The sequence below is a fragment of the Netta rufina genome (genome assembly GCF_964035555.1).
Source record: "Netta rufina genome assembly, chromosome: 2".
Lineage (NCBI taxonomy): Eukaryota > Metazoa > Chordata > Aves > Anseriformes > Anatidae > Netta > Netta rufina.
The window spans coordinates 76,003,055-76,029,787 of NC_140124.1; the positions used below are offsets into that span (position 1 = coordinate 76,003,055).

The 26,733-nt window shown below is 36.5% G+C and overlaps 1 protein-coding gene across 1 annotated transcript in view; it reads right to left on the reverse strand.

The window, feature by feature from the left end:
- Positions 1-15,338, reverse strand: part of CDH9 (cadherin 9) — a gene marked incomplete at both ends in the record, with an annotated part of 78,957 nt that extends 63,619 nt beyond the window's left edge. Inside the window, one exon of the mRNA XM_084281805.1 lies at positions 15,114-15,338. Within this exon, the coding sequence (XP_084137931.1) occupies positions 15,114-15,338 (225 nt within the window). The remainder of the gene's footprint in view (positions 1-15,113) is intronic.
- Positions 15,339-26,733: the final 11,395 nt, after the last annotated feature.

Here is a 26,733-nt window from a genome sequence, read left to right on the forward strand (position 1 = left end):
AAGTTATTTACTCTCCTTAAAATATATTCACTCTTACATAAATGCTCTTCAGACCTGAAAGAGTGATGGTTTTGTGTTCCATGCTTACTGATTAACAGTCAGTTCTCTACCAAAAAGCTTCAAATTGCAATAAATTGCAAATTGTCACACTCACCAAAGGGTACTCAGTGAAAGTATATTATACAATTATCATCCGTCTTTTGCATTTCTCAGTCTGAATGTAGTTCCCCTAACGCATCCCTGCTCCAAGACACACATGTGTTTGCCTAGCAATAGGTACAGATTCTCAAAGGTGGGTGTGTAAGGGAGTAAGATCTGAAATCAGCAGGGGACATATTAAGCACCAAGCCTTGACTCTGTTGTGAGATGTAGCTTTCTAAGTGAAGCTACTGTTTCAGGAAGAGTATCCTGAAGAAAACAGTAGTTAGGAAAGAAAAATTAGTAGTTAGGAGAGAATATATGGTAATTTTTTTGCTATTTCTTAGTTGTAACTGACTTAGTATTTACTGCAATTTGCATTACCTGATTTTACAGTTCATTTTAATCTTGTTTCAAAATACCATTTTTGGAAGATTATTCCTATAACAATGCCAAGGACAGGGTGGTGGCAGAAATGGTTACCAAAACACTTCATTATTTTTCTAGCATGAGTGAGCCTGGTAAGCACCATGCCTTTTAAAGGCCTGAGACAAGCTTTCAGGTTCAGCCTAAACCACAGGCTGATTGTACCTGTCTGATTAAGCATGAAGACTGTGGCTTAGTGGAAAGCCAGAGTAAGGCTGCCTGGGGCTTCAAATGAAAACTCTACAAAAGACAAGCAGGGCATAGAGCAGCCAAAGCATAAGGCTGAAACCATGCATAAAGCCCTGCAGACCAACAGTGCCACTTCACAAAGGGTATGTTTAATTTAATAGCTGAATCTGCAATCTGGAACAGATGAGATGAGATAAATATCGAGACATTAGACAATGCAGCAGATGTTGGACTTTTGGTGTTTTTCTTTTTTTTAATTTTTATTTTGTTTTTGGTTTGGTTTGGTTTTCTTTATTTTTTTTTAAGTCTCAGAGCAAATATTAATGAAAAGGAAACCCATCAGGGTGTGCACAAAACATGAGATTAATATCAGTTTAACAGCATGGCTTACCAAAGTGTTTACATCTGGTTAAAGCAGATACAATTCTTAAAGTAACAATGCAAATTTCATATTAACTTTATGGGAAAAAAAAAAAAAAGTATTTTGATGGGAAATGGAGACTTCAATACTGACTGTGACTGTATCCTTTGCTGAAGTGTATTTTTGTTTTGGTAGTTACTCAGTACTTTGGAGAAGCACAGAGCACACAAAGTAAAACTGATAGTTTTGCTAATTATCCTATGACTTTATCTGAAGTAAAATGTTGAGCATTGGCTTGTTGACCATGTCTCGTGTTGGAGACAGGCTTTAAGACAGAACTTGAGATTCTGCTAGTATTCAGGAGGAGGGGTCAGTGGTGAATTTTTTTTTTTTTTTTTTTTGACACTGGATGTGTGCAGTTATTTCTTCCTTGATTTTCTCTTCAAATAAGTAAGCCCTGCCAATGTGCTGATTTTTTTCCTGTGCAATGACTTTTCAGTTAATTCTCTAACAGTTCTCATTGACTGGTTCTGTGACCTCAAATAACTGTTTCAACTCTGATGCAGTTTATTCTTCAGATAAATGTATATGATAACATTTTCTACTTCACCATAGGTGTGTTTAATAAACATAAAATACTTTGAGATATTTTGTTGAAAGGTACTTACACAAATGTAAAATATTAACAATGATAGTTAATAATAATCATATTTTTCCTCTTTTATCCTTGTTTAAAATATCTAAATCAATTTTTTTGAAAACGTATCAAGTATATATAAATATTCTCAAAAAAAAAAAAAAAGAAACATAAAATTAATTTAAAGTGTGGGGTTTTGCTTTGTTTTTCACATTGAAGTTAGAAAAGATTTAGCCACCTCTACAAAGAAAGTTAGGAACGGTAGCTCTAATAGAATGAAAACAGAGTAGGTCATTCTTGTTCCTTTCCATTACCAGTATTTATGAAGGGCTTAAGAATTTCTTCTGGAATAGACTCAGACTTTGTCTTTCACTTCCATGCCTTTTTGCATGTGATTCTAAATCTTTCAGATGAAATGGGAATCAGACTGTGACCTCTTCTACTTCATGATTACTAGCCTGTACAGGGACAAATATACTTTCATGTTCTGTGAAACTTAGAGTGACAGTGAAAAAAATTTAGTGATTTATTCTTCTTTCTTACATCCCCACTTCCATTTACTTCAGTGACTGTATATAAACACTAGTTTGTGTGCCAAAAGCCTTTTTATATGACCGTTATTGTCCACAGTCTTTGTTCATATCTGATTAACATCTGTTTAAAATATCTAACTGTGTATATTTTTATTTAATTTTAAATATCTGTGTTACAGAGAACATACACCCCCAGGTTTTTTGTTTGTTTGTTTGTTTGTTTTCAATTTTTGATTTAAAGGTTCTTTAGTTTCAGCATTTCAAAGTCAGATGCTGCAGTCGTAGAATGACAAGGTAAGCAAATACTTTCTATATTTTACTTTTTATTTGTTAATTCAGTCCTATCAGTCAAGTACCTGATCCAATTATATTTGAAGTTTTAATGCTCTTTTACATCTTGGTATGTGACAGTGTTTACCCATGACAAATGCTTATTAAAAAGAAAAATATGCTTACACAATCCCTTTAAGAACTCTCAGAAAAGCACCATTTTTAAAGCTCATGTCAATACAAGCAACATTTTAAACAGTTTGTTATAGTGTTAATGATACCTAAGCTGCATAGAAGTTGTAAACCAGAACTTTCTTATAAGAATTAAATTAATTCATAAAGAAATTTCTGCTCTTAATAATAAATATGTAGCAATAACTAAAAGTTCCCATGTCAAAAATGGCTACAGAAAATGCCAATGATCAGAAATCTTAAGTTAAATAAATGCATTTTATGCCTGTTTGTATAGAAATGTATCAATATCCCACTTAACACTTCCATGGTTGTCATTTTTTGGAATTAGGAAAAGTAAAAGCAATCATTTATATCACAAACTCAAGCACTGAATCACTGTTCATCTATATTTGGTTTTGTTGTGTTCTGCCTTTTCATAATGTGCCTTCATATTTTATTCAACCCAGTAATCCCAAGCCCTATTTTTAATCAAATGATTTTTTGATTCATCACCTTTTCCTTGAATTTCCAGACCTTTTTTTGTTATATTATACATCACTACTCAGATATATACATGTTCTAAGAAAAAGCTTCATGAGGTAAATGTAACTGACAATTACATTTTAAAAACAGAAAACATAAATGGTACATAAGGTAAACATCGAATCAAATTTTATTACATCACAAATTACTTTTATGGCACGGTTTAGCTAAAATTTTATTATTGTAACTGAACCAACTCTTCCAAAGAACTCTTTGAGAGTTCTAATAAGTTAAGTTCTAATACTTAAACAGAGGGGAATTGACATAATTACTCCTAAGGATCCTTCTGTAGAAGTGGAGAATATAGAGTAACAATTTATTTTCAATTAAAGCTAAAATTCATTTAATTATGTCAGCCTGATATTCGTTGTCTTATACTCCCAGTCTGACAAAAATGGCATCATGGTTCCACCTGAAAGTAGCATGCCTGAGATGTGAAGCAAGATAGAGAGGAATTTGTAGCTTCTGCAAGGTTCATAGAGGCCAGAATGCTTTCTCAATATTTTTATTACACTCTGCTGTATTTAAAAAAAAAAAAAAAAAAAAAAAAAGAAAAGAAAAATAAAAAGAAAAATAAAAAGAAAAATAAAAAGAAAAATAAAAATAAAAATAAAAAGAAAGAGAAAAAGAAAAAGAAAAAGAAAAAGAAAAAGAAAAAGAAAAAGAAAAAGAAAAAGAAAAAGAAAAAGAAAAAGAAAAAGAAAAAGGCCAAACAAACAAAACAACATAAGAACAACAACAACAACCAAACAGAAAAGAGAATTTCAGCTGAATTAACTGACCATAGATTGATGGAGAGAACAGACATTACCTTAGTGTGCTTATGTTGTTTCGGTGATACATAAAGGATTTGACCACAGTTATGCAACAGGTTCCTCTTCTGATTGATACCCAGCATAGTGTTAAACTGACTGATTACTTTAGCTACACTAACATATTTTTCAGTTTCTAGAAGGCTGAAATGTGTGATGATTCCTGCAATGGACAGGAATAGATGTATCAGATGCACACAAGAAGAAAAGCCTTGCTGTTCTGACAGTTGCTTGTTGACAGCTCCTCTGTTTGTCTTCAAGGTGAATATCCATAGACCTTTTTCCGACAGAAAAGATGTTGCACTATACCACCATCTGATGCAGTCAAATTGCCCTTTCTAAGTAGTCACATATTGATTTGCTCTGGTAGGTTTTACACTCTTTTTATAATTAGACTGCCAGATAGCAGTAAACCACAACTTACACAAAACACTTCCCCTTTTCAGAATCAGTCCTGTAATGTAATCCATGCAATAAATAAAGAGAATCATGAAAAGTATCTTGTGGAATACATTTTCCTCACCCTCCCACTTTTTTTTTTCTTTTTTTTTCTTTTTTTTTGCACAGTAAATGATTGCCTGATAAGAGGTAATGATAGGTCTGCAGATTACTGCTAGTCTAAACTTCTCTTCCCACTGCCTTAAAGCTGCAAAGCTAGGAAATTCCAGCCTGTGAGGGTGTAATAAAATGCTAAGGCTATTATACAAATAACAGTTACCTATTTTGGCAGGTCCATGAGCCAGCTGAAGCTTTGAAACAGAACTGTGTAGCAGGTCTTTTAACATAAGAATCTTGCCAAGACCAAGAGGCTTAGAAAAGCCAGTTTTTATGAAAATGAAAAAATCACAACTGAAAGTTACTACTGGAGATGAAAGAGAACTCAATTCTCCATGTCCACAAATCTTTTAATCTTTTAACTTCCAGCCTTGGTTTTTGTTAGCTTGACAACACCCTCAACCCAGCAAAGTCTATGGAGGGGGGAGATTCTACCCTGTGAGCACCAGACCTCCTGTTTCTGTTGTTGTGGCCCACCTTGCAAGTGCTCTGAGTGCACCAGGAGGAAGAATGCTGTGGTTGAGCAAAGAGCATTGTAAAATGAGACTCCACAGAGCAGTCTTTGTTGCAATACTCGGCACAAGGTGAGTGCAATTTTTAAGGGAGAAATTTTAGAGGGAGGAAGGAAGGGAAAAGAGGAATTATTGTTTTGCCTTGATTGTCCCATCTTGTTTTGGCTTTAAAAGTAACTGGGTAGTTTGCTGGAAAATTGTGTTTGTGCTAGGGGTGAAGCGTTAATTAGCCTTGTTAAATTTGAGGGAAAAGGAGAAGAGGGAACGGGAGAGGAGAGGAGTGGGGGAAAACAGTGATTTCCTATTTTTTTTTATGTCTTTTTTTATGTATTCCTAGTTTTTTGTTGTTTTTGTTGTTGTTTGTTTGTTTTTTAACGAGATGTTGAGCTGGTTTAGCATTTAAGCTTGGAAAACACACCGAATCATTGAATACAGAACAGATAGGGACCTAAAGAGGTAATCTATAGCATTCTTCTTTCTCCAGGCAGGATCAGTGTGGAGTTTCTAGCATGCATTTATTAATCTGCTCTGAAAACCTCCAGTATAGAGATACTCCCATTCCGTTGGCTGATATTTCCCCAGTGTTTCACTATATTTACTGTATTCACCATCAAAAAAACCCTTCTGATGTTGAATATAATACCTTCATAACATGAACCCATTTTCTTTCCTTGAACACAACAATATATATTTTTTTTCAGCAGTCCTTTATGTGTTTGAAAAAATGGAGGTGAGATTTCATGACAGTTGCTGTATCTGTGCAAACAATGCCAGCTCACTATTACTATTCATGTGTTTGAAGACTTTGATCATTCTATTTTGTTTCAGAAATGAATCTTGATTTTGTGGAATATAATGTCCAAATTTGATTGAAGAATTCTAGTTTAGGCTTATCATTGTAATGTAACATTGCTGATATTTCTACTTCAATTGTCTATGCTTGGATTGTGCATTATGGGATTAGATCTCTTTTAATGTTTTTGAAACTTCAATTAAAAATATAATTAGGTTTTCAGAAATGAGCAGCTATCATTCATCCAGAATAAAAGCTTTATTGTTTTTGGAAAATGTGTAATAGGTCTCTTACCACTTACCTGCCATTCCAACCTTCTTTTTAAAAGCAGTCATGAGATTTATTGAAAATTTAAGTACTTTTTGAAGAAAAAAAAATCATAGCAGTTTTATGTTGGAATCCTCTGGAAATTTTGTTATTTTTAAATGAGGAAAGCTATGACTTTTCCTTTGTATTTGTAGTTAAGTTGTGTATGTATCTGGAGACAGGGATTTCTTGCACGTTTGTGTTTTGTTTGTTTGTTTGTTTCCTTTGACTTTTCCTTTCTTGGTTTTCCTATTTCCTTTTTACTCTTATTTTGGGGATTCAGCTGACTAGAGATATGGCTGCTTGTATCTAGATCAAATGTTTATTGAAAAAAAGAGGAGATAAGATAATAGCAATGTCATTTTTATTTAGACTTTTTCCTTTTTCCTTTTTTTTTTTTTTAAACTTATTTTACCCCCCCCTTTTTTTTCTTCTTATTGTTCAGACTTTTTTTTTTCCTTCCCCTACCATTTTTTTCCTTCCTGTTTTGTTACATTTTTATTTCTTCAGTATTCATTTGAAGATCAGGAGAAAACTGGGATCTGAGAGAGGACAGTGAATTCAAAAGGAAAAGATTCCACTAAATCTGCTTGTTTTATTTAATAATAAAATATATCTTTTTCTTTTACTTTAAAAGCAGAGATTTTAATTATTTATTAAATGTTTCTAATTAAATGTTCTTCACATATCTATTTTAAATGATGACTTTGTGACTGACCACATCTTTTGCAAAGAAGCTGAATTTATGTTAACACAAAGGGAACTGTAGGGTGACATTTATTTTAGATAAACAGATATTAACGGCTGAATGGATCAGCTGGTGGAATAAATGTTTCTCCCTGAGCTCATTAAAAGAGTGTGAATGTTTCCCTGAGTTAGCCAGACCAGCATGGGGGTGTGAATATGTAGCTCGGGCCAACACAGAGTACAAAAACTAAATAACCGGCAAGAGTTTTGAAGAGAGCAATGGACTTGTGATACTTGAGAATGGACTGGCTTCATCGTACCTATTCCTTTCTGGAGACTGGGCATGCCAGCATTGTGATGGTGAACAATACTAGAGACTGCTAATGGGAATCCCATTTGTACTGGGACCCAATTGTGTATTGCAACAATCACTATATTGTGCTTGTATACTGATTTCAGTACACTTCTGTATCACTTCTGTAGAAAAAATACTGTGTATCATCGAATACTTTCCAATAAATCTGATTTTGATCTTTAACATTGCACCTTTCTCTGGAATATCTGAAAGAACCTGGCCAGACAGTATTGGACACTTACAGGCTTATAGCACATGCTAGATCAAGCATTTTAAGAATGTTCATGATGAAGTCTTCTCTCATTTGAATTATACTTCTGAATGATTATATGTCACCGATATATGATTATTTATGATTCTGTTGTTTTCTTTGAAACTTATACTGCTAAATCAAAGGATGGCAAAGAAACATGTTGGTTTTAGCATCATCTAGGTGCTGTACTGAATACATTTTCTCAGACTTAAGATCCATCTATAATGAACTGGAGGACACACTTGAAACACTGTGAGGATAGTTCACCTGTATGTTTTCTCATCTAACAATAGGTGATTTATCAAAGTGATTCTGTTGAAGGAAAATAACAAATACAGGAATTTTTACGGATTTATTGCGTAAGTTGATTAAAAGCACAAATGAAATTGCAAGTTCTCTCATGCTCTAAAGGCAGAATTAAGGTAAAATTAAATATTTAGAGAAAACAATATTTATGTATTAAATCACAAATATTTTTGATGAAGATGAGAACATTATAATTAATGATGAGGAAATTATGATTACTGTGGAGTTTGGTGCTGTAGTGCTGTTAAGAGCCAGCTCAGTAGCTGGCTTCAGGCTTGTGACCCCTTCAGGCACAAGCTCCTCCCTCCCAAACTTCCCAGGGCAGAGGTTGAGCATGGCCTTGGCAACATGGTTGAGAGGGCATGGATGAACTGGGGTAAGACTGATGGAGACTTCACTAATTCCATTTTCATGGGATTCCAATTCCATGAAATAAGAAAAACAAACAAGAAAAAAACGAAACAAGCCAAACAAAACTAAATAAAACCACAACTAACTAACCAACCAACCACCACCACCAACAACAAAATCAACAACAACAAAAAAAAAACAACAGTATAATGGGTCAATTGAGCAAAATTCTAAATTCTGCTAAGTGTGGTAACTCAACAAGATGTCCTCGAGTACTGTGTTCAGTTTTGGGCTCCTCGCTACAAGAAGGACATCAAGGTGCTTGAGCGGGTGCAGAGAAGGGCAACGAAGGGTCTGAAGGGTCTGGAGAACAAGTCCTACGAGGAGCGGCTGAGGGAGCTGGGCTTGTTCAGCCTGGAGAAGAGGAGGCTCAGGGGCGACCTTATCACTCTCTACAGGTACCTCAAAGGAGGCTGTAGCGAGGTGGGGGTTGGTCTGTTCTCCCACGTGCCTGGTGACAGGATGAGGGGGAATGGGCTTAAGTTGAGCCAGGGGAGTTTTAGGTTAGATGTTAGGAAGAACTTCTTCACTGAAAGGGTTGTGAGGCATTGGAACGGGCTGCCCAGGGAAGTGGTGGAGTCACCATCCCTGTGTAGTGGGTTTACGTGGCAAGGTTTTGGTAGCAGGGAGCCATAGGGGTGGTTTCTGTGAGAAAGATCTAGAAGCTGCCCCATGTTTGGGAAGGGCCCCACTGCTGACCAGAGCAGAGCCAATAAGTGATGTTGTTTTGCGCCTCTGTGAGAGCATATTTAAGACAGGGAAAAAAACGCTGCGCCACACAGCAGCTGGGAGAGTGAAGGGAGTGAGGAACAGCCTTGCAGGTGCCAAGGTCATTGCAGAAGGAGGGGGAGAGGTGCTCCAGGCGCCGGAGCAGAAGTCCCCTGCGGCCTGTGGTGAGGACCATGGTGAAGCAGGATGTCCCCCTGCAGCCCATGGAGTACCACGGTGGAGCAGGGTTCCACGCTGCAGCCCGTGGAGGAGACCACGGTGGAGCAGGTGGCCCTGCACCGACGGAGGCTGCCGCCTGTGGAAGACCCCTGCCGGAGCAGATTCCGGGCCGGACCTGTAGCCCGTGGAGAGGAGCCCACGCAGGAGCAGGTGACCCGGCAGGAGCTGCTGCCCGTAGGGGAGCCAGGTTGGAGCAGTTTTCTCCTGAGGGATGGACCCCGTGGTACGGACCCATATCTGGAGCAGTTCTGAAAGAGCTGCTGCCTGTGGGAAGCCCACGCCGGATCAGTTCATCAAGGACTGCATCCCGTGGGTGGGACCCCACAGCACAGGGGACGAGAGTGATCGAGAAGGAGCGGCAGAGAAGAAGTGCTGTAGACTGACCATAACCCCCATTCCCCTGTTCCCCTGCGCCGCTCGGGGGGAGGAGATGGAAGAGGGTGGATGGGGGGGAAGGTGCTTTTGGTTTTTTTTTTCCTTTATTTTCTCACTTCTCTCGCTTGTTAGTTGTAGGCAATAAATCTTACTATCTCCTTATGCCGAGTCTGTTTTGCCCGTTACAATAATTATTGCGTGATTTTCTCGTCCTTATCTCAATCCTTGAGCCCTTTTCACATATTTTCTCCCCATTCCTCTTTGAGGAGGGGGAGTGAGAGAGCGGCTGTGGTGGAGCTCGGCTGCCCACTCGAGCGGAACCACGACACCCTGGAAGTCTTCAAAAGACGTTTAGATGTAGAGCTTAGGGAAATGGTTTAGTGGGGACTGTTAGCGTTAGGTCAGAGGTTGGACTCGATGATCTTGAGGTCTTTTCCAACCTAGAAATTCTGTGATTCTGTGATTCTATATTGTTACATGAAGTTCTTTCAGTCTTGTCTCTCGCTTTTCCTGTAAGTCAGACAACCCAAATTGTAGATGTCTGAACACTTGTAAGTGAAGTTTACAAGAAATATTTGGTTACATTTGAATATATGTTGCAACCCGCCCACCAAAAAAAACACCTTCTTTATATTTTTCTTTATACTTTTTTATAAGATGGGGGCAGATGTCATGCTTCAAGCTAACTGAAGTTAACAAGTTAACTGAAGGTAGAACTGAGATTTTTCATCAGTTTGTATCCAAGTTAAATGGTGCCCATGACATGCAAACACCAGTTCATGTATTTTTACAAAATTATTAAATAGGAGGTTATTCATGGAACAGTTACTTTTGAGCACTGCAAGTTCTTTTAGATTTTTATTTCCTCCCCAGTATGAAAAAATCTGTTTCTTCTGGGTGATATACAATAATTTTATTTGTTATTGTTTGTTTGTTTTTAGGTACTGGGAAATGATAGATATTTGAGATGTTTTATATTTTACAGTGCATTGTTGATTTACCAGACATTGCATGAAACTTCACACATTATTTGCCTATATTTGCCTGTCTTTGATTTGCAAAATGCCTTTTTGATACAGGAAAAAACTAGTTTTTATATAAAAAGATAATAGAGTGACTTAATAAAAGGAAGAAGAATCTCACCTCTTAAAATCATTTGCATATACTGTTGTTCTAAAGAGCTGTATTTTCCAAAATGGTTGATTTTGGTTAGGCCTATTTCTTCCTAGGGACTGCAGTAAAGAGGTGAGATATCTGGCATTTTGCACAACTGATGCACATTCAGTGGGTATCAGGTAAGCTAATTAGAGATAGAGGCTAATAAATTCAGTGCCAGCTTTGGAAAATAAAACTAATTATCCCTAAAGGACTATCTGTTTTGAGCCTCCTGTGCATTTTATTAGCTTTTTCTATAATTGATGAACATGATCCTCATCAACACTAATATTTCTAAATTGAGAGTCCTTTTCCTTTCTAAGTTTTCTCCTTGACATGTTTGTTTTGGAAGTGATCAAATTTTGATAGACTTTTCTCTCACAGAAAGACAGTGTTTGAGATTCCATTCCTTGGGTTCTGAGTCTAGCTTCAGCTTGTGCTTTTTTGCTTCTTTAAAGTTAGTAGCAGCTGAAAAATTGGATCTGTGACCTCCATAGTGAAATCAAAGAATATCACACTACAGTCTTTTTATTTTTTCCCACAACCTCTTTAATCTTCATAAAATAATGTCACCTATTTTTTCTGTCACCTTTTCTGTTTAAAAATAAACTTTTCTCAGACATTTAAATCTGAATGTTATATTGTAATCCACTTTATTTTTTTTTTCCTTTTTGTGAATTCTCAGTAGGCAGAATGGGTTTTATAATTCATCTTACATCCTGTGAAAATTCCTCATATTGATGATTCCTCTAAGATACTTAACGTTCACATTCAGCAACAGACATCTTGAAATAACATTTTAATTTTTGTGTTTTAATAAAAAAAAAAAAATCTTGGACACAGTTTTAATCAAGACTGTGATACTGCTTAACCCTACCTCTATCTGTTAATTTTAAACAGGGAGAAATTGATAGCTTTTGTATTGTTGCAGGTATGAGTAACAGGACCTACAAAATTTAAGGGATTCTTAAGCATTTATTTTTTATGCTGGGAAGCAGTCTTTAGGATGGATGTAACCTCTGAGTTGGGAGAAGGAAACAAAGATGCATTACAGATATACTGCAGGTTCTCTGAATTTAACTTACCTTCCATGACATTCACAAGGTAATTGTTCTGCATATATATGTGGTGAAACCACCACAGTCTTGTCTCTGAAATGTGTTTAATGATTTAAGTTTGTTTGAGTAATTTCTTTAGTACAATTGTTCTGGCCATCCAGCCTTGTGGCAGCTGTTGAATGCTAACTTCCTTTGATCGCCAAGCAGTATTTTCTATTTCTGCTAAGTGCATTGGTGCATTTATTGGTCTCCATTTTATGCCATCTATACCCATTACCACTGCCTTTGTTCAAAAGCTGTCTAGCAATAATTGGGAGCATATGCACTCTTCTATCTCTTCAGAGTTCAATAGCACCGTTACCCACTTTAACAACTTTAACAGCCTGGGAGCCATACTCCAGCTTTGCGTGGAGCTGGGTTTATCATCTGTCTTCTTAGTACACCCAAAGACACTCAACTTCCATTCAAGTTAATTAAAAGCTCTAAGTGTTTAGACTACTCTACAGGAAAGTGGGAAAGAAAAAAAAAAAAAAAAAAGTGATGAAAGTGATGAGGTGATGGAGCCTTAGATATAAGGGAAGATTGTCCCAGGCCTGCTTCTCTGGTGAGGCCATTGCCTGCAGACAATCTAATTTTAAAAAGCAGTGCTTAAGAAAATAACCCCTCAGATTTACAGGAGGGACTCCCTCCCTCCAGAAACCTCTGAAAGCAAGTCAGGGCTGACCCCAAGGCAAGTCCCCACATAGAGACCAGAACACAATCAGGATATGGACAATGCAGTGGCTGGAGAGTGTGCATTTCCCTTGGGTCTCTGATACTGGCCTAAACTGGGCTGAGGGTCTGAGCAGTGGGAGTGACAATTGTACAGACACCACAGAATAGCTCTCCATCACGTGTACCCATGCTGCTTTGTAAATAAACTGTATAATATGTTGTACTGAGGGATGCACTATCCCACCCCACTGCCAATAACAGAACACACAAGAGAAAAAAATGTCAGCAAAGTAACCTCACTAACAAAACACAAATTACTTAATTGAGTAAAATTGTTTGAAAATCAAAGTCTGGAAGGAAAACTAATTTATTATTTTGATAGCTATGATCTCTTCAAAGTTAAATTTGAAAAATTTGGAATTATCAGGAATTTTTTTGGAATATTATTTGGAATATCAGGAAAAATCCTGATAAATTTCCTTAATTTACTTAATTTTTACTTCTATTAATCTATTCTGTTATCATCTATTATTCTACCCCGGTAATCTACCTGTCTGTGCATATCTGTGTTAAAGAAGGACTGGATAAGAACTCTTTCTGCTAAATAGTCCCCAAGGCTGGGAATAAAAGTGATTTTTCTTAGCACTTTTTTTGCTAATTTCTGACACTTTGAGCAGAATACTAAACTTGAGATTTTAAGATTTCCCAAAGGTAATATTCTTCAAAAAAAATTGCTTTTTATAAAAAAAAAAAAAAATCTTTAGTTTCTTGTTTTAGCAGTTGTCTTTTGGAGCTGCTCTGTAACCATGTGTACTATGGATAATATGAACTAACTCATTTGGAATTACTGTGCTTTTATGCCACTGAGGACAGTCACATTCATTCTGTCATGTCATGAACCGTACTAAAGTTAATGCGACCATATGAAGTGCTTCACGTCAGTCCAATGTCATGTTTTTGGAACACAGAGTAATATTTGTGGTGATTTCTATCTGTGCAGACAATCACTAATACTGCCTCCTCACTCAGCATCTCCGTACAAGATTTGGCAGAGAAACGTGAAAAAAATAATAAATATTTTCATTCTCTGAATCATAAGAAATGTATCATCTCAGATCCAACTGCCATATAGGTATTTGTTTTCCACCCTGGACTCATCTCTATACTAATAAGGCCCAGCAGCTTTTAATTGTTTTAGAATAAATGTGGAGTAAACTTTCACCTGTTACAAAATACCATTTAGACATTCTCAGTGATTAATTTTCCTTTTGTGAAACAGAGATGTTGAAAAGCATCTTGATGTAAGGTTAATTTATTTGAGATTTAGAATGGCATAGATGAATCCAACCATCTGTAATAATGTGATTGAAACTGCAATCAACTCTTATATTACTACTTACTTATCTTTTATGACAAGCTTTCTATTTTAACAAAAAAATATATCTATGACTCTAGGTAGAACTTCTGTGGAGGTCTATATTAGGTACCTTATTGTGTGTTTCCTTTGCAAATTTAGTATTGAAAGGTACTTCCAACCAAATTTTGTTTAGAAATTTCTGCATGCAATTAGTTTACTCTTTATTGAAGATCCCTTCACTAACCAGAAACCTTCCTATTTTATACACAAATAAATAATTTAGCAATAGGATTATTTGATCTCATCTTATTTCTGCCACTACAGGTAGAAATTAATTTAACTGAAAACAGAATTTTATGAGTGTAGTGTTGTTATAGATGAGGTCAATGACAGAATGACAGAAGTTGGAATGAACATTTATTAATAACATTAAAAAAAAAATATTTAATTAATTTGCAAGTCATTCTGGATGGTGCTGCATGTATTCTAGGTTTCTACCAGGACCGTACAGTTATACCACAATGCAAAGTAGATCTGGTGATAAGTAGATATGGTGAGGCACAACAGAGGGTGAGAAATGTGGAAACCCTTGAATCGTGTGTTATCAATAAAAGTAGGACTGTGTAGATTCTGAAATTCAGAAGTGCTTTTGTTGGCAATAGCTGATGTAGGCAGGTCATGAAGAATGGAAAGTCTTTCGAGGTGTTAAGTAAAAATCCTAGTTAGTTTATTGGAGAAGTGATGAAAACAATGGTGTTTTGTTTGTTTGTTTGTTTGTTTGTTTTCTTCTTATATTCATGCTTAGAATTGTGCACAGGCAGCAACTTCATAGATGATAAATAGAATTTTTTATATCATTTGAGGAAACATACATTGCAGTATACTGGCAAATGGCACAAGGTAGATGAATGAAGGCATGACTTCTCTATTCCTTTATCTAATATTTATGTGTAATAGTTAAAAACAAAATGATTCAGTGTTAAAACTAGCTTGGGCATATGTAATAAGAAATTGTAAAATTTTAGCCTGAACAGATTCTTTTTTTATTCACTAAACTACTTCATTGCTCCCATAGCTTTGAAAAATTAAGGAAGCTTCAGGTGTTCCATGACGTGTTTTCTTTGACTTAAATGAGAAACTGGGACCATTACAACACAGAAGGCAACACTACTGTGGACAGGTAGGGAAAATACTAAGGTTGTCAGATGCATCACCTCTGAAGAATCCTTTAAATACAAGACTTACCTTGCCCACATATTGAGTATCTGGACCTGTGTATTCCTCCAGCAAGAAGAACTGATTCCACATCCAACCACGCTTGGTGCGGTGCAGTGTTTCTCCATCATTCTCTGACAATCCTGTTATCCTTTCACTTTGTGAGTGCTTGTTAGTCCTTTTTTGTGATGGCATCATATGAACAGCATGAAGCATACAGCTCCAAAGCAAAACTGTCAAGGAGTAAGTCCTCATCGTTTACAGAGATGCTGCTAGACTCCACTTCTCTAATAATTCAGCAGAACAAAATTTTCAAAAATTATATTCCTCGTGTAAATAGGACCTAGGGGATGGAAAAAATATATATATTTGAGTAAATTGTAGTAATCTTGTTTCCCTAAGGCTGTAGCCTTAAGGAAACAAATAAATCAACTGCCTAATGATCATGACAATGATCCATACAAATTACATAAAACCATATGAATGAAGACCAGTTCTAGGTTCAAACATTTTTTTGAGACAGTTACATGCAAGAATTACCCATTTTAAAGCCAAGTCCTTTAATGTCTCCTTTATCTTTATTATTATTATTATTATTTCACCCCCTCACATTGTATATGGACATTAATTTAAGACATAAGTTGAATAAAATACTTCTTGATCAGAAACCTTTAGCTATCAGCTACATCCTGAGACAATGAAACAGTCAGAAATCTTCCCACCTAATCTCTGCCAGCTCAGTCTGATGCCATCCTCTCTTGTTATCTGTTCAGAAGTTTCTGCAAATATTTATTTTATGTTATTTCATGATTAATAAGAAATATGAATGCATCTTATTTTCTGCACAAAGGAGCTCATGACAGAAAATGAAATTTAAAGCATTATTGATGCCTTCAACAGATACAACAGATTATTTAGATAAGTTTCTTTCCATAGGAATACTGCTGGGGTTTACAAAACTCTGCTTTGGGGACACTATAGTGCATTTGAAGTGTATTTTATTTTTTCCTCTCTGGAATGAATGAGAAAATTCATGACATGCATTATTATTATTATTATTATTATTATTATTTCTGAAACTGACACTGATTTATATTTTTTTTTCTGTAGAAGTTTGTAAATAACATTTAATCCAAACCAAAGTGTGTTTTCTTTTTTTTTGTTTTGTTTTGTTTTGTTTTGTTTTTGGAAAACCCATACTCTTGATTTGGCAGTGCAAGTGAGATACCTGATGTCTCAGTTTCTTCCATAACCTAGGTTACCTGTGTAGCCTGCTTTTGTTTTAGGATATTAGCTGTCCTGCTGTGTATTACAGAAAACCTAAGAAAACAGTTCAGCTGCAAAAGTATAGCTTACTTTGGGAAGCTGGTCCGTGAAAAGTGATAGTAGCAAATAGGAGCATAACACCAAGAAATGTTAGCATATTGAATATATGAAATTAAAAAATAAAATAAATAAATAAATAAATAAAAATGAAAAATCATTGTAGTGGTTTTACGTGGCAAGGTTTTGGTAGCAGGGAGAAGGATCTAGAAGCTGCCCCATGTTTGTTAAGGACCCCATTGCTGACCAGAGATAAGCCAATAAGTGATACTGTTTTGCGCCTCTGTGAGAGCATATTTAAGACAGGGAAAAAAAATGCTGCGCCACGCAGAAGCTGGGAGAGTGAGAGGAGTGAGGAACAGCCTTGCAGGCGCCAAGGTCAGTGAAGAAGGAGGGGGAGAGGTGCTCCAGGCGCCGGAGCAGAAGTCCCCTGCGGCCTGTGATGAGGACCACAGTGAAGCAGGATGTCCCCCTGCAGCCCATGGAGTACCACGGTGGAGCAGGGTTCCACGCTGCAGCCCATGGAGGAGACCATGGTGAAGCAGGTGGACCTGCACCAACAGAGACTGCAACCTGTGGAAGACCCCTGCCCGAGCAGATTCTGAGCCAGACCTGTAGCCCATAGAGAGGAGACCACGCAGGAGCAGGTGACCTCACAGGAGCTGCTGCCTGTGGGGGGACACAAGTTGGAGCAGTTTTCTCCTGAGGGATGGACCCTGTGGTACGGACCCATATCTGGAGCAGTTCTGGAAGAGCTGCTGCCTGTGGGAAACCCATGCTGGATCAGTTTGGCAAGGACTGCATCGACTGCATCCCGTGGGAGGGACCCCACAGCACAGGGGATGAGAGTGATCAAGAAGGAGCAGTGGAGAAGAAACACTATAGACTGATCATAACCCCTGTTCCCCATTCCCCTGTGCTGCTCAGGGGGGAGGAGGTGGAAGAGGGTGGATGGGGGGGAAGGTGCTTTTGGTTTCTTTCCTTTGTTTCTCACTTCTCTAGCTTGTTCGTAATATGCAATAAATCCTACTATCACCCTATGTTGAGTCTGTTTTGCCCGTCATGATAATTACTGCTCGATCTCCTCTTCCTTATCTTAACCCTTGATCCCTTTTCAACGTATTTTCTCCTCATTCTTCTTTGAGGAGGGGGAGTGAGAGAGCGGTTGTGGCTCAGGTGCCCACCCAAGTAAAACTACCACAATCACGTACATCCCTATCCTGCTTTCTCCCAAAACCCAACCTTACCAGAAGCTACTTTTACTTTGTGTGTGTGTGTTTCTATATAAAAAGGTGGAAATTTATGGAAATAAGATGCTATTGGTGAAAATCATTGTTCAGTTGAGAAAATAAAGTGTTTAATGGAAAACATTTAGTGAATTGTTAAATACCTCTAAATACCTTAATAATTACATAGATTGAATTGTGCTCGTGTGTGGAGTTCTCCTTAAAATTATGATATTCTGTATGGTTTTAGGATCTTAACTAGCAGTCCTAAGGAAGGATCAAAGTCTTAGCATTTAGCAACTTCAAACAGGGTTTCATCTAAGCAAGAAGTGAGGGCTTGGAATATTTATCTCTTTCTAACATTGTGTTCAAAAACAATAAATCTACAATTTAATAGGTGACAAATTTATGTAGAAGATCATAGATATAATGCAGAAGAAATGTCTATTACTTCACTTTAATCGAGGAATCAAAGCACAAAGTAAATTAACTCTATTTGCATAAAGTAATGCATTATGTAGATATTGACATACATTAGTGGATGTGTTTTCTTTGAATTCTGTAGGTATAATAAAAATCTTGTTTTTTCCTTTTTAAAGCTCAGTATGTTCCTGTTGTGTACGTGGGACCAAAGGAGAACCCTCCTGTGGCTAATTCAATGTCAGTAATGTTTGTTGTTGTTCAATGCTAAACATGTCATATACATGATGACATTACCTTGTGTTTCAAGCTTACTAGATAAAAATCAGAAGAGATTTATATGTATATACATAAAAGCTAAAAACCAAAATCACCAGAACAACAATAACAAGTCCAATCTTTTATCCTGATTTTAACCTAAATTTGGTTATTATAATATCCCAAATAATTGAGTATAGGCTGAAGTAACACTTAATAAAACTATTTATCTATGTAGCACATAAAAAAATTGTAATTTCATCAGAAGCAGATTCCTGGGCCTCTTCAGACTTCGTGAATACCTGGTTGAGATATAGAACGGAAGTAAAGTAAATAGGAACAGAAGCAACATTTGAAAATACTGCACTCAAAAGGCAGATCTTCTATTTTGCAAAATGGCTCTAGTCTCCTGTCTTCTCCTGAAAAATCTTGCTTGATGTGTACTCAAGCTGTGCTTGCTCTATCAGGGTTGCATTATATTACTTGCTTGTTGGGCTGTAGTCCAAGAATTCATCTTGTATACATTCTGAAGTAAAAAACGTGCAAATATTCATGTTGATATAATTTTGAATTTGATTGGTTTTGCTTTAGATATGACTAATGTGTTGCAACTTAGCTAAACTTTATGGTTTTATGTATTTAAATCACTACTGATTTATTTCTCAGGTTTCTTGGAATATATTAGCTCTTCTGCATAGAAAGAGATCTGTGACAGCTACACGTGTATAATTTTACTACATAGTGAATCTACATAACTACTGAAAAACCTAAAATATATATTTTATAAAACCAGTAAGGCTTAAAAGACTACTAAGTTATCAAAAAACAACAAATGGTTTTCTCTACCAAAGTTGTCATTTAAAAAATTAGAAAAATCTAACAGATGATTTAGTTTGTTTTATTTTTATTATTTTTTAAATACAATACTAGTGGAAGGGAACATCAGTTTAATTTCATGGGGTCATTTAGAGATGTGTGATTGCATATTTGGTTTTGTTGGAAATTTTATTTTGATGGAAATAGAAATGAAAATTTCAAATGTTTCCTTTCACTATTTCAAAATTAAACATTTTTAATCTCCCCAAATTCTCCCCATTCCTTTCTTTCCAAAACCTATTTGTTGTACTTATTCAAATGCATGAGATGCTTATACTACTCCTTTCTCTGTAGTCAAAGAAATACTTAAAAGTACTCTTTGGCTTACATATCTCACCTGGTAGTCAGCTGTTCAAGTGGATCAGGAGATGTGTTCAGAAGACTTGGCAAGTGTAGTTTAATGCTGAAACTAAGGATTCTGACGTTGTCTGGAAAAGTAAAAGCACCTGTCCAAAGGACCACAATGTGCTGTGTACAGATGCTTTGAGCCCACTATAAGCAATTATTTCTTTGCAAATACCAATCTTTTAACAGAGTTTTCTCCTAGGATAGTATCTAGGTTCTGGTATTTTGTCCCAGCCTGTTGAGACTGTTCAAAATGTATGTTTTTCTGTGTAGTGCTGCCCTCTACTGATTGCCTTTCTAATTAGTAGAAGAACTTCATGTCAAGGAGGACAAAAGCCTGCTTTTGGAATGACTGAAAAAAAAATAAATAAAATAATAATAAAAAAAATATATTTCGCATTATTTCCTGTTTTTGATTTTTACAGTAGTAGGATGTTCTAGCTGTAAAGAGAGATTTACTAGGCTGGACAAGTCTGGACCTGCTAAACATTATGGCAAAAATTTTAGTTGATTTCTTCTAACAAAGATGTTAGGTCTGAAAATAGAGAACAGAATTTTAATGTTTTTTGTTCTCGGTAACTGATTTAAATTATATATGCTATATCTCTTAATTCACCTCTGCTTCCACTATTTACACTGTTCAACAGTCAATTTATTGTTCTTGTTAAACAATGGAAAAATGTTTTTCTTCATAGGTGCATTGAAAACTTCTTTAAGATGGTCTAATCTTATATTAAACATTTTAATGCTCCAGATTGTGGAGAACTTTCATTCTTTCACCACTTTAAAAATCCGAAAATCTGAATGGATTTGATTTTTACATTTTGAGGGATCCATGGTGGCTGCCTAAAATCATTACAGTCTCTCCTTGCAGTAAGGACTGAGCACATTAGCAACTGAAAAAAAAAAAAAAATCTCTTTTAAAAGTCCTAAAGTAAAATATTCTATTTAGATTCTTCAGGTGTAGTGTGAAATAAGCCCTGCTGGGATCAATAGCAAGGATTTGTTAGCAATGATGCCAATTTAAATGTTTCTATAGCAATTGCCATGGCAATGTTTTTAATTAGTGCAGCACAGTCACTCACAAGCATGACATGAAGAAATGCTAACCTTCAGCAACTTGATGATGTATCCCACACTTGTTTGTATCATTTGTTAATAGTGAAGTAAAATTCTGTTTTTAAAGACAGAGGCTGCAGTGCTCATTTATATCTAAAAATAGCAGAGTTAACTGCAGCAGTATTTCATATTGCTCTCTCCAGTCTTTAAATAGAAAGGATGCAACTGATGTTCACGGTGAGCCATACAATTTGTAAAACTAAAATATGTATTTAAGTGTAAATCTTCTGTAACCTGCACGCATGGGGGTGGTTTCCTTGACTTTGGCTGTGTTTCTTCTGCAAACAAAATATCTGAATATAGCTTTAATCTACCAAGCCTGAATACTAAAAGCAGTGAAGCTTTAGTAATGCAGGCTGTACAAGAAACTGCACCAATAGTATCAAGACTTAGATAGAGGCTAGATCCATGCCACTTTAGGTTCACTTCTATTGCTCTTCTGACTAATTAAAAAAAGCACAGATACATGCCCTCCCTCCAACTGCAGCGCTCAAATGTTCTCTGAGTGCACTGAACCTACAGAAATGAATACAGAGTGTAGATGTATCATTGACAGCTGACTTTTAAAAAAGCTCTTTTTGTTTTAATCTTCCTAATTTTTCCTTTCCTCTTCCCTCTTCATAAGTAAAGATGGGTTTTCTTCATAGGTAAAGATGGAGTTGAGGGCAACATTAGAAGGATGAAAAGAAAACAGCCAATGTGCATATTGACTATGAACTCCTGGCACTCTATCCATGAGAATCAAGTGTTTTCATTTATTTCTCAGAAAACTGAAGTATCTTATGAGGGATCCCAAGTACATAAGGGACAGATCCTCAACTGATGAACACCTGTTCCGTGAATACTCAGATCACACACAGATGCAGAAATAAGAGTCTTATTAAAAAAAAAATAAAAAAATCCCCACGCAGCAACTGCCACTGCAAACCTTTTGGAGCTGAGTTTTGGAATTGCTTTTTTGCCCAGCCTTTTTTTGGGGGGGGGTTGTTGATCCATTCAGCTGTTTACATGATGGAGACAAACTCAGCCAAAAATTTCACAAGGGAACAGCTGAAGACACTTTTTTATTCCTGGGACACCGGTGTGGGTTCTCTTAGCTACGCAAATCAAGGACTCACACAAATATAAATAAAGTTGTAGGGAACATGGACTAGTAGCAATTTATATTGGAATGGCTGTTGAATTAATGTCTTTAGGCAAATGAATCTATGGATTGTAGGAGCATTATAATAAACATTTATATTCCTGTGATGAGAGAGAGAGCATTTATTTTAAAGTTTTGCCAGCCTCTTGGGCATATACATTGGAGACTCTGGTCCGAGTTCAACCCAGGCTTGAGCCACCCTCTCTACAGCACAGTGAGTAATGCCAGTTCTACAAGTGGGTGGATCTGGCAGGAGAACATGTTGATTCGTATCTGGACAATTCCCACTGGCAAAGATTCATGCAGAGACACAGCTGCGAGTTAAAGCAACTCTCCCTGGGCGGTGAAAATACCATCTGCCCTTCTCTGGAGCAAGTCCCTTCTGAGGTGCATATGAAACAGTTTCTGGCCTATTTCTCCCCACCCATCCTCCTGTCAGTTAGTGAATTAAGCCTGCAGCATTTCTGACCCATCCTGTATCATGTGTCTCTTACTTCTGAGCAATGGTATTCAATCAAGCTGAAAAAAGACTTAAAAAGTATCTACTCCTGAGGCAGTAGCTCACTGAATTACAAAAGCAAAATGTGTATTTTCACATTAAAAAAAAAAAAAAAAAGAAAAAAAAAAAAAAGAGAGAGAGAGAGAGAAGAAGACCCTTTTTCTCCAATAATGATCCTTTTTACAGGATCTGCTTTTCATCAACATGAGGGGAACTAAGAAATATAACACTTGTAAACCCTTTATGCTAGGCCTTTTGAAGATCTTCCTTTGATCTTTAGTATCGATTTTTCTCCACAGGGAACACATTTCACTCTTATCATATAATGAAGCTGCATTATATGTTTTTATACCACACCTTATTTACAAATGCAACATATTCATGATTTTTAAAGAGTAGCCTTCAGAGACAGAAGGAAAAATAAATACTGTCATCAAAGCAAAATTCTTATCTCTGCTTCCCTTTTGGAATTGTCTATTTATTCAACACAAGTTCTGACATTCATAGACCATTTATCTTCACTTTGATATTGACATCCTGCACTATTTAAGGCATTTTTTTCCATAAGCAGCATAACCTTCTATCTGCACAGAACAAAGCAGTATCTGGAGGTTTGGGCCCCTATTTTCCAGACACATCAATTCTAATCAGTCTCTCTGCATGATGCAGACGAGATTCACCTATGGCAGCACTGTTAATAATGGGACGTACTTACCAGTTCTCCAGATAACTGGGACTGCATGTTTTGCCAAATGCCTCTTTCCTGATGCTTATTACTCAGCAGTCTACTCCAGTCACACAGTTAGGTGCTAATGAAGCAGTCTGAGATCCCATGTCCTACCTCTGCATATCTCCACAGCATAGCACATAGCTGCATTTTCTGAATCTACAACCTGTATAATGGCCCAAGAGGCTGTAACAAGCTAGAATTTCTTGGAATAAAGAATAAATACCTTCAAGATAGCATTTCCCATATATATAATTTTTATTTATTTATTTATTTTTAAACACTAATCTCTCCCATTCTCCTTTTTGACTCATGTATATTTGAGTCATTAGAAACTTTGTTCCTATACAGAAGGATAGTGAAGATCAGATGTAATTACTTCTTGCAAGGGAATATATATTCACTTCTCTGAACTAGAAAAAATTAAGTTGCTGACCAATTAGAGGTAGTTAGCAGATTTGGACTGGTAATAGCAGCCTGTTGTTTCTTTCTGAGCAAACTGAGCAGCTGCTGAATGCTGTCATTTATCAGAGCTCAACCCCCTTTATACCCTTCTGCTATCTCCAAGGAGAGTATGAAATCAAGAAAAATGTCATTCTCTTAGCTGAGCAGGCCTCTTGCAATCACAGGAATTTGTGGACAGAAATAATGCATAGGTTTAATATCACTTTCTCCATTTGTTATATCAATTTATCTGAAAGGAGTCTGACACAGCTTCAGCCTGGATTTCCATGATAAACACACTCCAGTACCTTTGAGTATAATTCCACAACGTAGAGGAGTGATAGAGATCTCAGAAATGTTACATGTGCTAACTTTACTTTTTCTTTTTCTTTTTTCTAGGTTTGAATCTCATTCTTACAAAATAAACACCTCTTTTAAAATAAAGAAAAAAAAAAAAAAGCAAATAAACCTTTTTCAGTTGCTTCTCATTCAACTTTGTTAATGAAAGGTAAATGCAAAACATGAGCAAATTCTCAGCAACTCAAAAAAAAAAATAAAAAATGTGTTGTTTATTCTCTTAGCACCCTGTTAGTCCAAGATTTCTTCTTCAACAACCATGATGAACATCCATGGTAGTATGAAAGCATGGGGAAGAATAGGAAGCATATAAGGATTTTTCTCTGTGTGTTTTCCTAGTCTCTAAATATTAGGTATTTAGTAATCCTCAATAAATTCTCTTTATCATAGATTTCTCCACCTCTGCTTTGAAACCACCTAGATTTGAGGAGATGCAACATCCCACAGAAAACAGACTCATAGTTTAACAATCTGTTGTGAGAAGAATTAACTCCTTATCATACCTGACAGCTACATTAGAGAACTAGTCCTGTCATTGGAAGCCACAGTAAATAATCATTTTCTCCCCTTTCTCTTTGCCATTGATGGATACATTGACCTGTATCAAATTATTCTTCAGTTGTCTCTTTTCGAAGATGAACAGTTCTGGAACTGCCAGCTTACTCATTCCTTGTTTGGAAGCCAAGCCATAGTTTTGCTTGCACCTGTAGCCCTCCTCTGAATCTCTTTCAGTTTTATGATGCATCTTTTGAGGTCAAAGGGTACCCTTTTTTACAGTATTCAAGCTGCAGGAGGTTCATGAATGTATAGACAATCACTCAGTCACATTCTTTACTTAGTTTCATCATGACACATAACATTGTTTGCTTCTTTTGATTTCTGCAGAGCTCTGGGCTAATATCATGGTACTATCTAATGTTACATTCAGGTGTTATTCTCAGACAGCAGTAGCTAGACAGTTATTTTAAGAGTAAGTTCTGGGTTCTACCATTTACGGGGCTTTACATAACTTTTTAATTTCATTGTAAATTCATCATCCATCATTTTGATGTCCAGTCATTGTATTGCATAGGCTAACAACTTTACCAGCAAACTACTACAGTTATTAAACTGCTGTAAGGTAGAGACTAGTTGACATGGCAAGGCTGGAATGTCTATTTTGTCCTTATCATCTATAAGAAATAAGACTTGGTCTTATTGGCCTCTTGGTCTTATTTGGTCTCAAACACAGCTAAGAATCTTGTGGGAGACTACCAGTTGGTACAGTGATGTTAGGGACTGTGCTAACAATGAGAAGGTATGGACAATTACATGATAAAAGACAATTTCCTTGCCATGTGAATTATGTTATTATAGTCATAGCTATAAGATCCTTTCACAAGCCTTTGCAAAGGTCCTTCAGCTTTATTATGCTGAATATCTCTTGCAGATTTTTTCACCTTGATATTCAGAACTGTTTTATTTATATGTTGAACAGTGCTAGCCCCACTATGGAACCCTGTGTAACACTGAAACAGACCTGATAAGATCAAAGAGGTCACAATTATTCATATGCTTGGCAACTCTTTCAGAGAACTCCAATGAATCTGTGAAGTTGGACTTCCCTTTCCAAAAAATCTATACTGACTTTCCAGCACTATGTCATGTATCCACCAATCATATCCTTTATAAGAGTTGTTAATAATCAACTGATATGGGCATCAGTCTTAGTCCCTATTAGAATGGATTTATTTATTTTTTTTAAGTTGGCATTATATTTGACACTTTGAAACCCTCAGGTATCAAGGAAGTTGAGGTACAAGGTTACAAAAAGTAATGAATATTTCAGTAGTCTCAACATAGATCTTTTAAAATTCTTGATGGTAGCCATGAAGTTTCTGCCATTCAATACCATTTGAAATCCCACTGTACTGAAATTAGATTTTCTGATGAGTCCCTAGTTAAATAGACAAACAAAAAAGAAAGACAGAGGGAAGGAGGGAAAGAAAAAAGGAAGGGAAAAAGGAAGGGAAGAAGGGAAAAAGGAAGGGAAGAAGGGAAGAAGGGAAAAAAGAAGGAAGGAAGGAAGGAAGGAAGGAAGGAAGGAAGGAAGGAAGGAAGGAAGGAAGGAAGGAAGGAAGGAAGGAAGGAAGGAAGGAAGGAAGGAAGGAAGGAAGGAAGGAAGAAAGGAAGGAAGGAAGGAAGGAAGGAAGGAAGGAAGGAAGGAAGGAAGGAAGGAAGGAAGGAAGGAAGGAAGGAAGGAAGGAAGGAAGGAAGGAAGAAAAGAAAGAAAGAAAGAAAGAAGGAAGGAAGGAAGGAAGGAAGGAAGGAAGGAAGGAAGGAAGGAAGGAAGGAAGGAAGGAAGGAAAGAAAGAAAGAAAGAAAGAAAGAAAGAAAGAAAGAAAGAAAGAAAGAAAGAAAGAAAGAAAGAAAGAAAGAAAGAAAGAAAGGAAGGAAGAGGAAAAAGAAAGAAAGAGGAAAAAGAGAGAAAGTGAAAACAATCTGATATTTCCTTCTTACATGTAAGACATTATAACACTTTCAGTTTTCTCCTGAGAGAGCGGCTAACTGTGAAAAATGAACCACAGAACAGTGGATAGTCACAAGCATGGAACTCTTGATAAAGTTTTTCAGGGAACTTCCCAAACACACATTTTTAAGCTTTTAATTAGAGCAGTTTAAAAAAAAATATTATCTGATGAAACAATAGAAATGGCATCCCACAGATACATGGCAATGGATGCTGGGTGTCTATTTTATTATTGTAGGGGAGACCCTTTCTGCTATTTGTTTCCTAAGGGGTTGTATGCTTTTGTGGTGGTTTTATTCAGGGGGGCAGCTGAGCTCCACCACAACCACTCTCTCACTCCCCCTCTCCTCAAAGAGGAAGGGGGAGAAAATACAACACAAAGAACTCGAGGTTTGAGATGAGA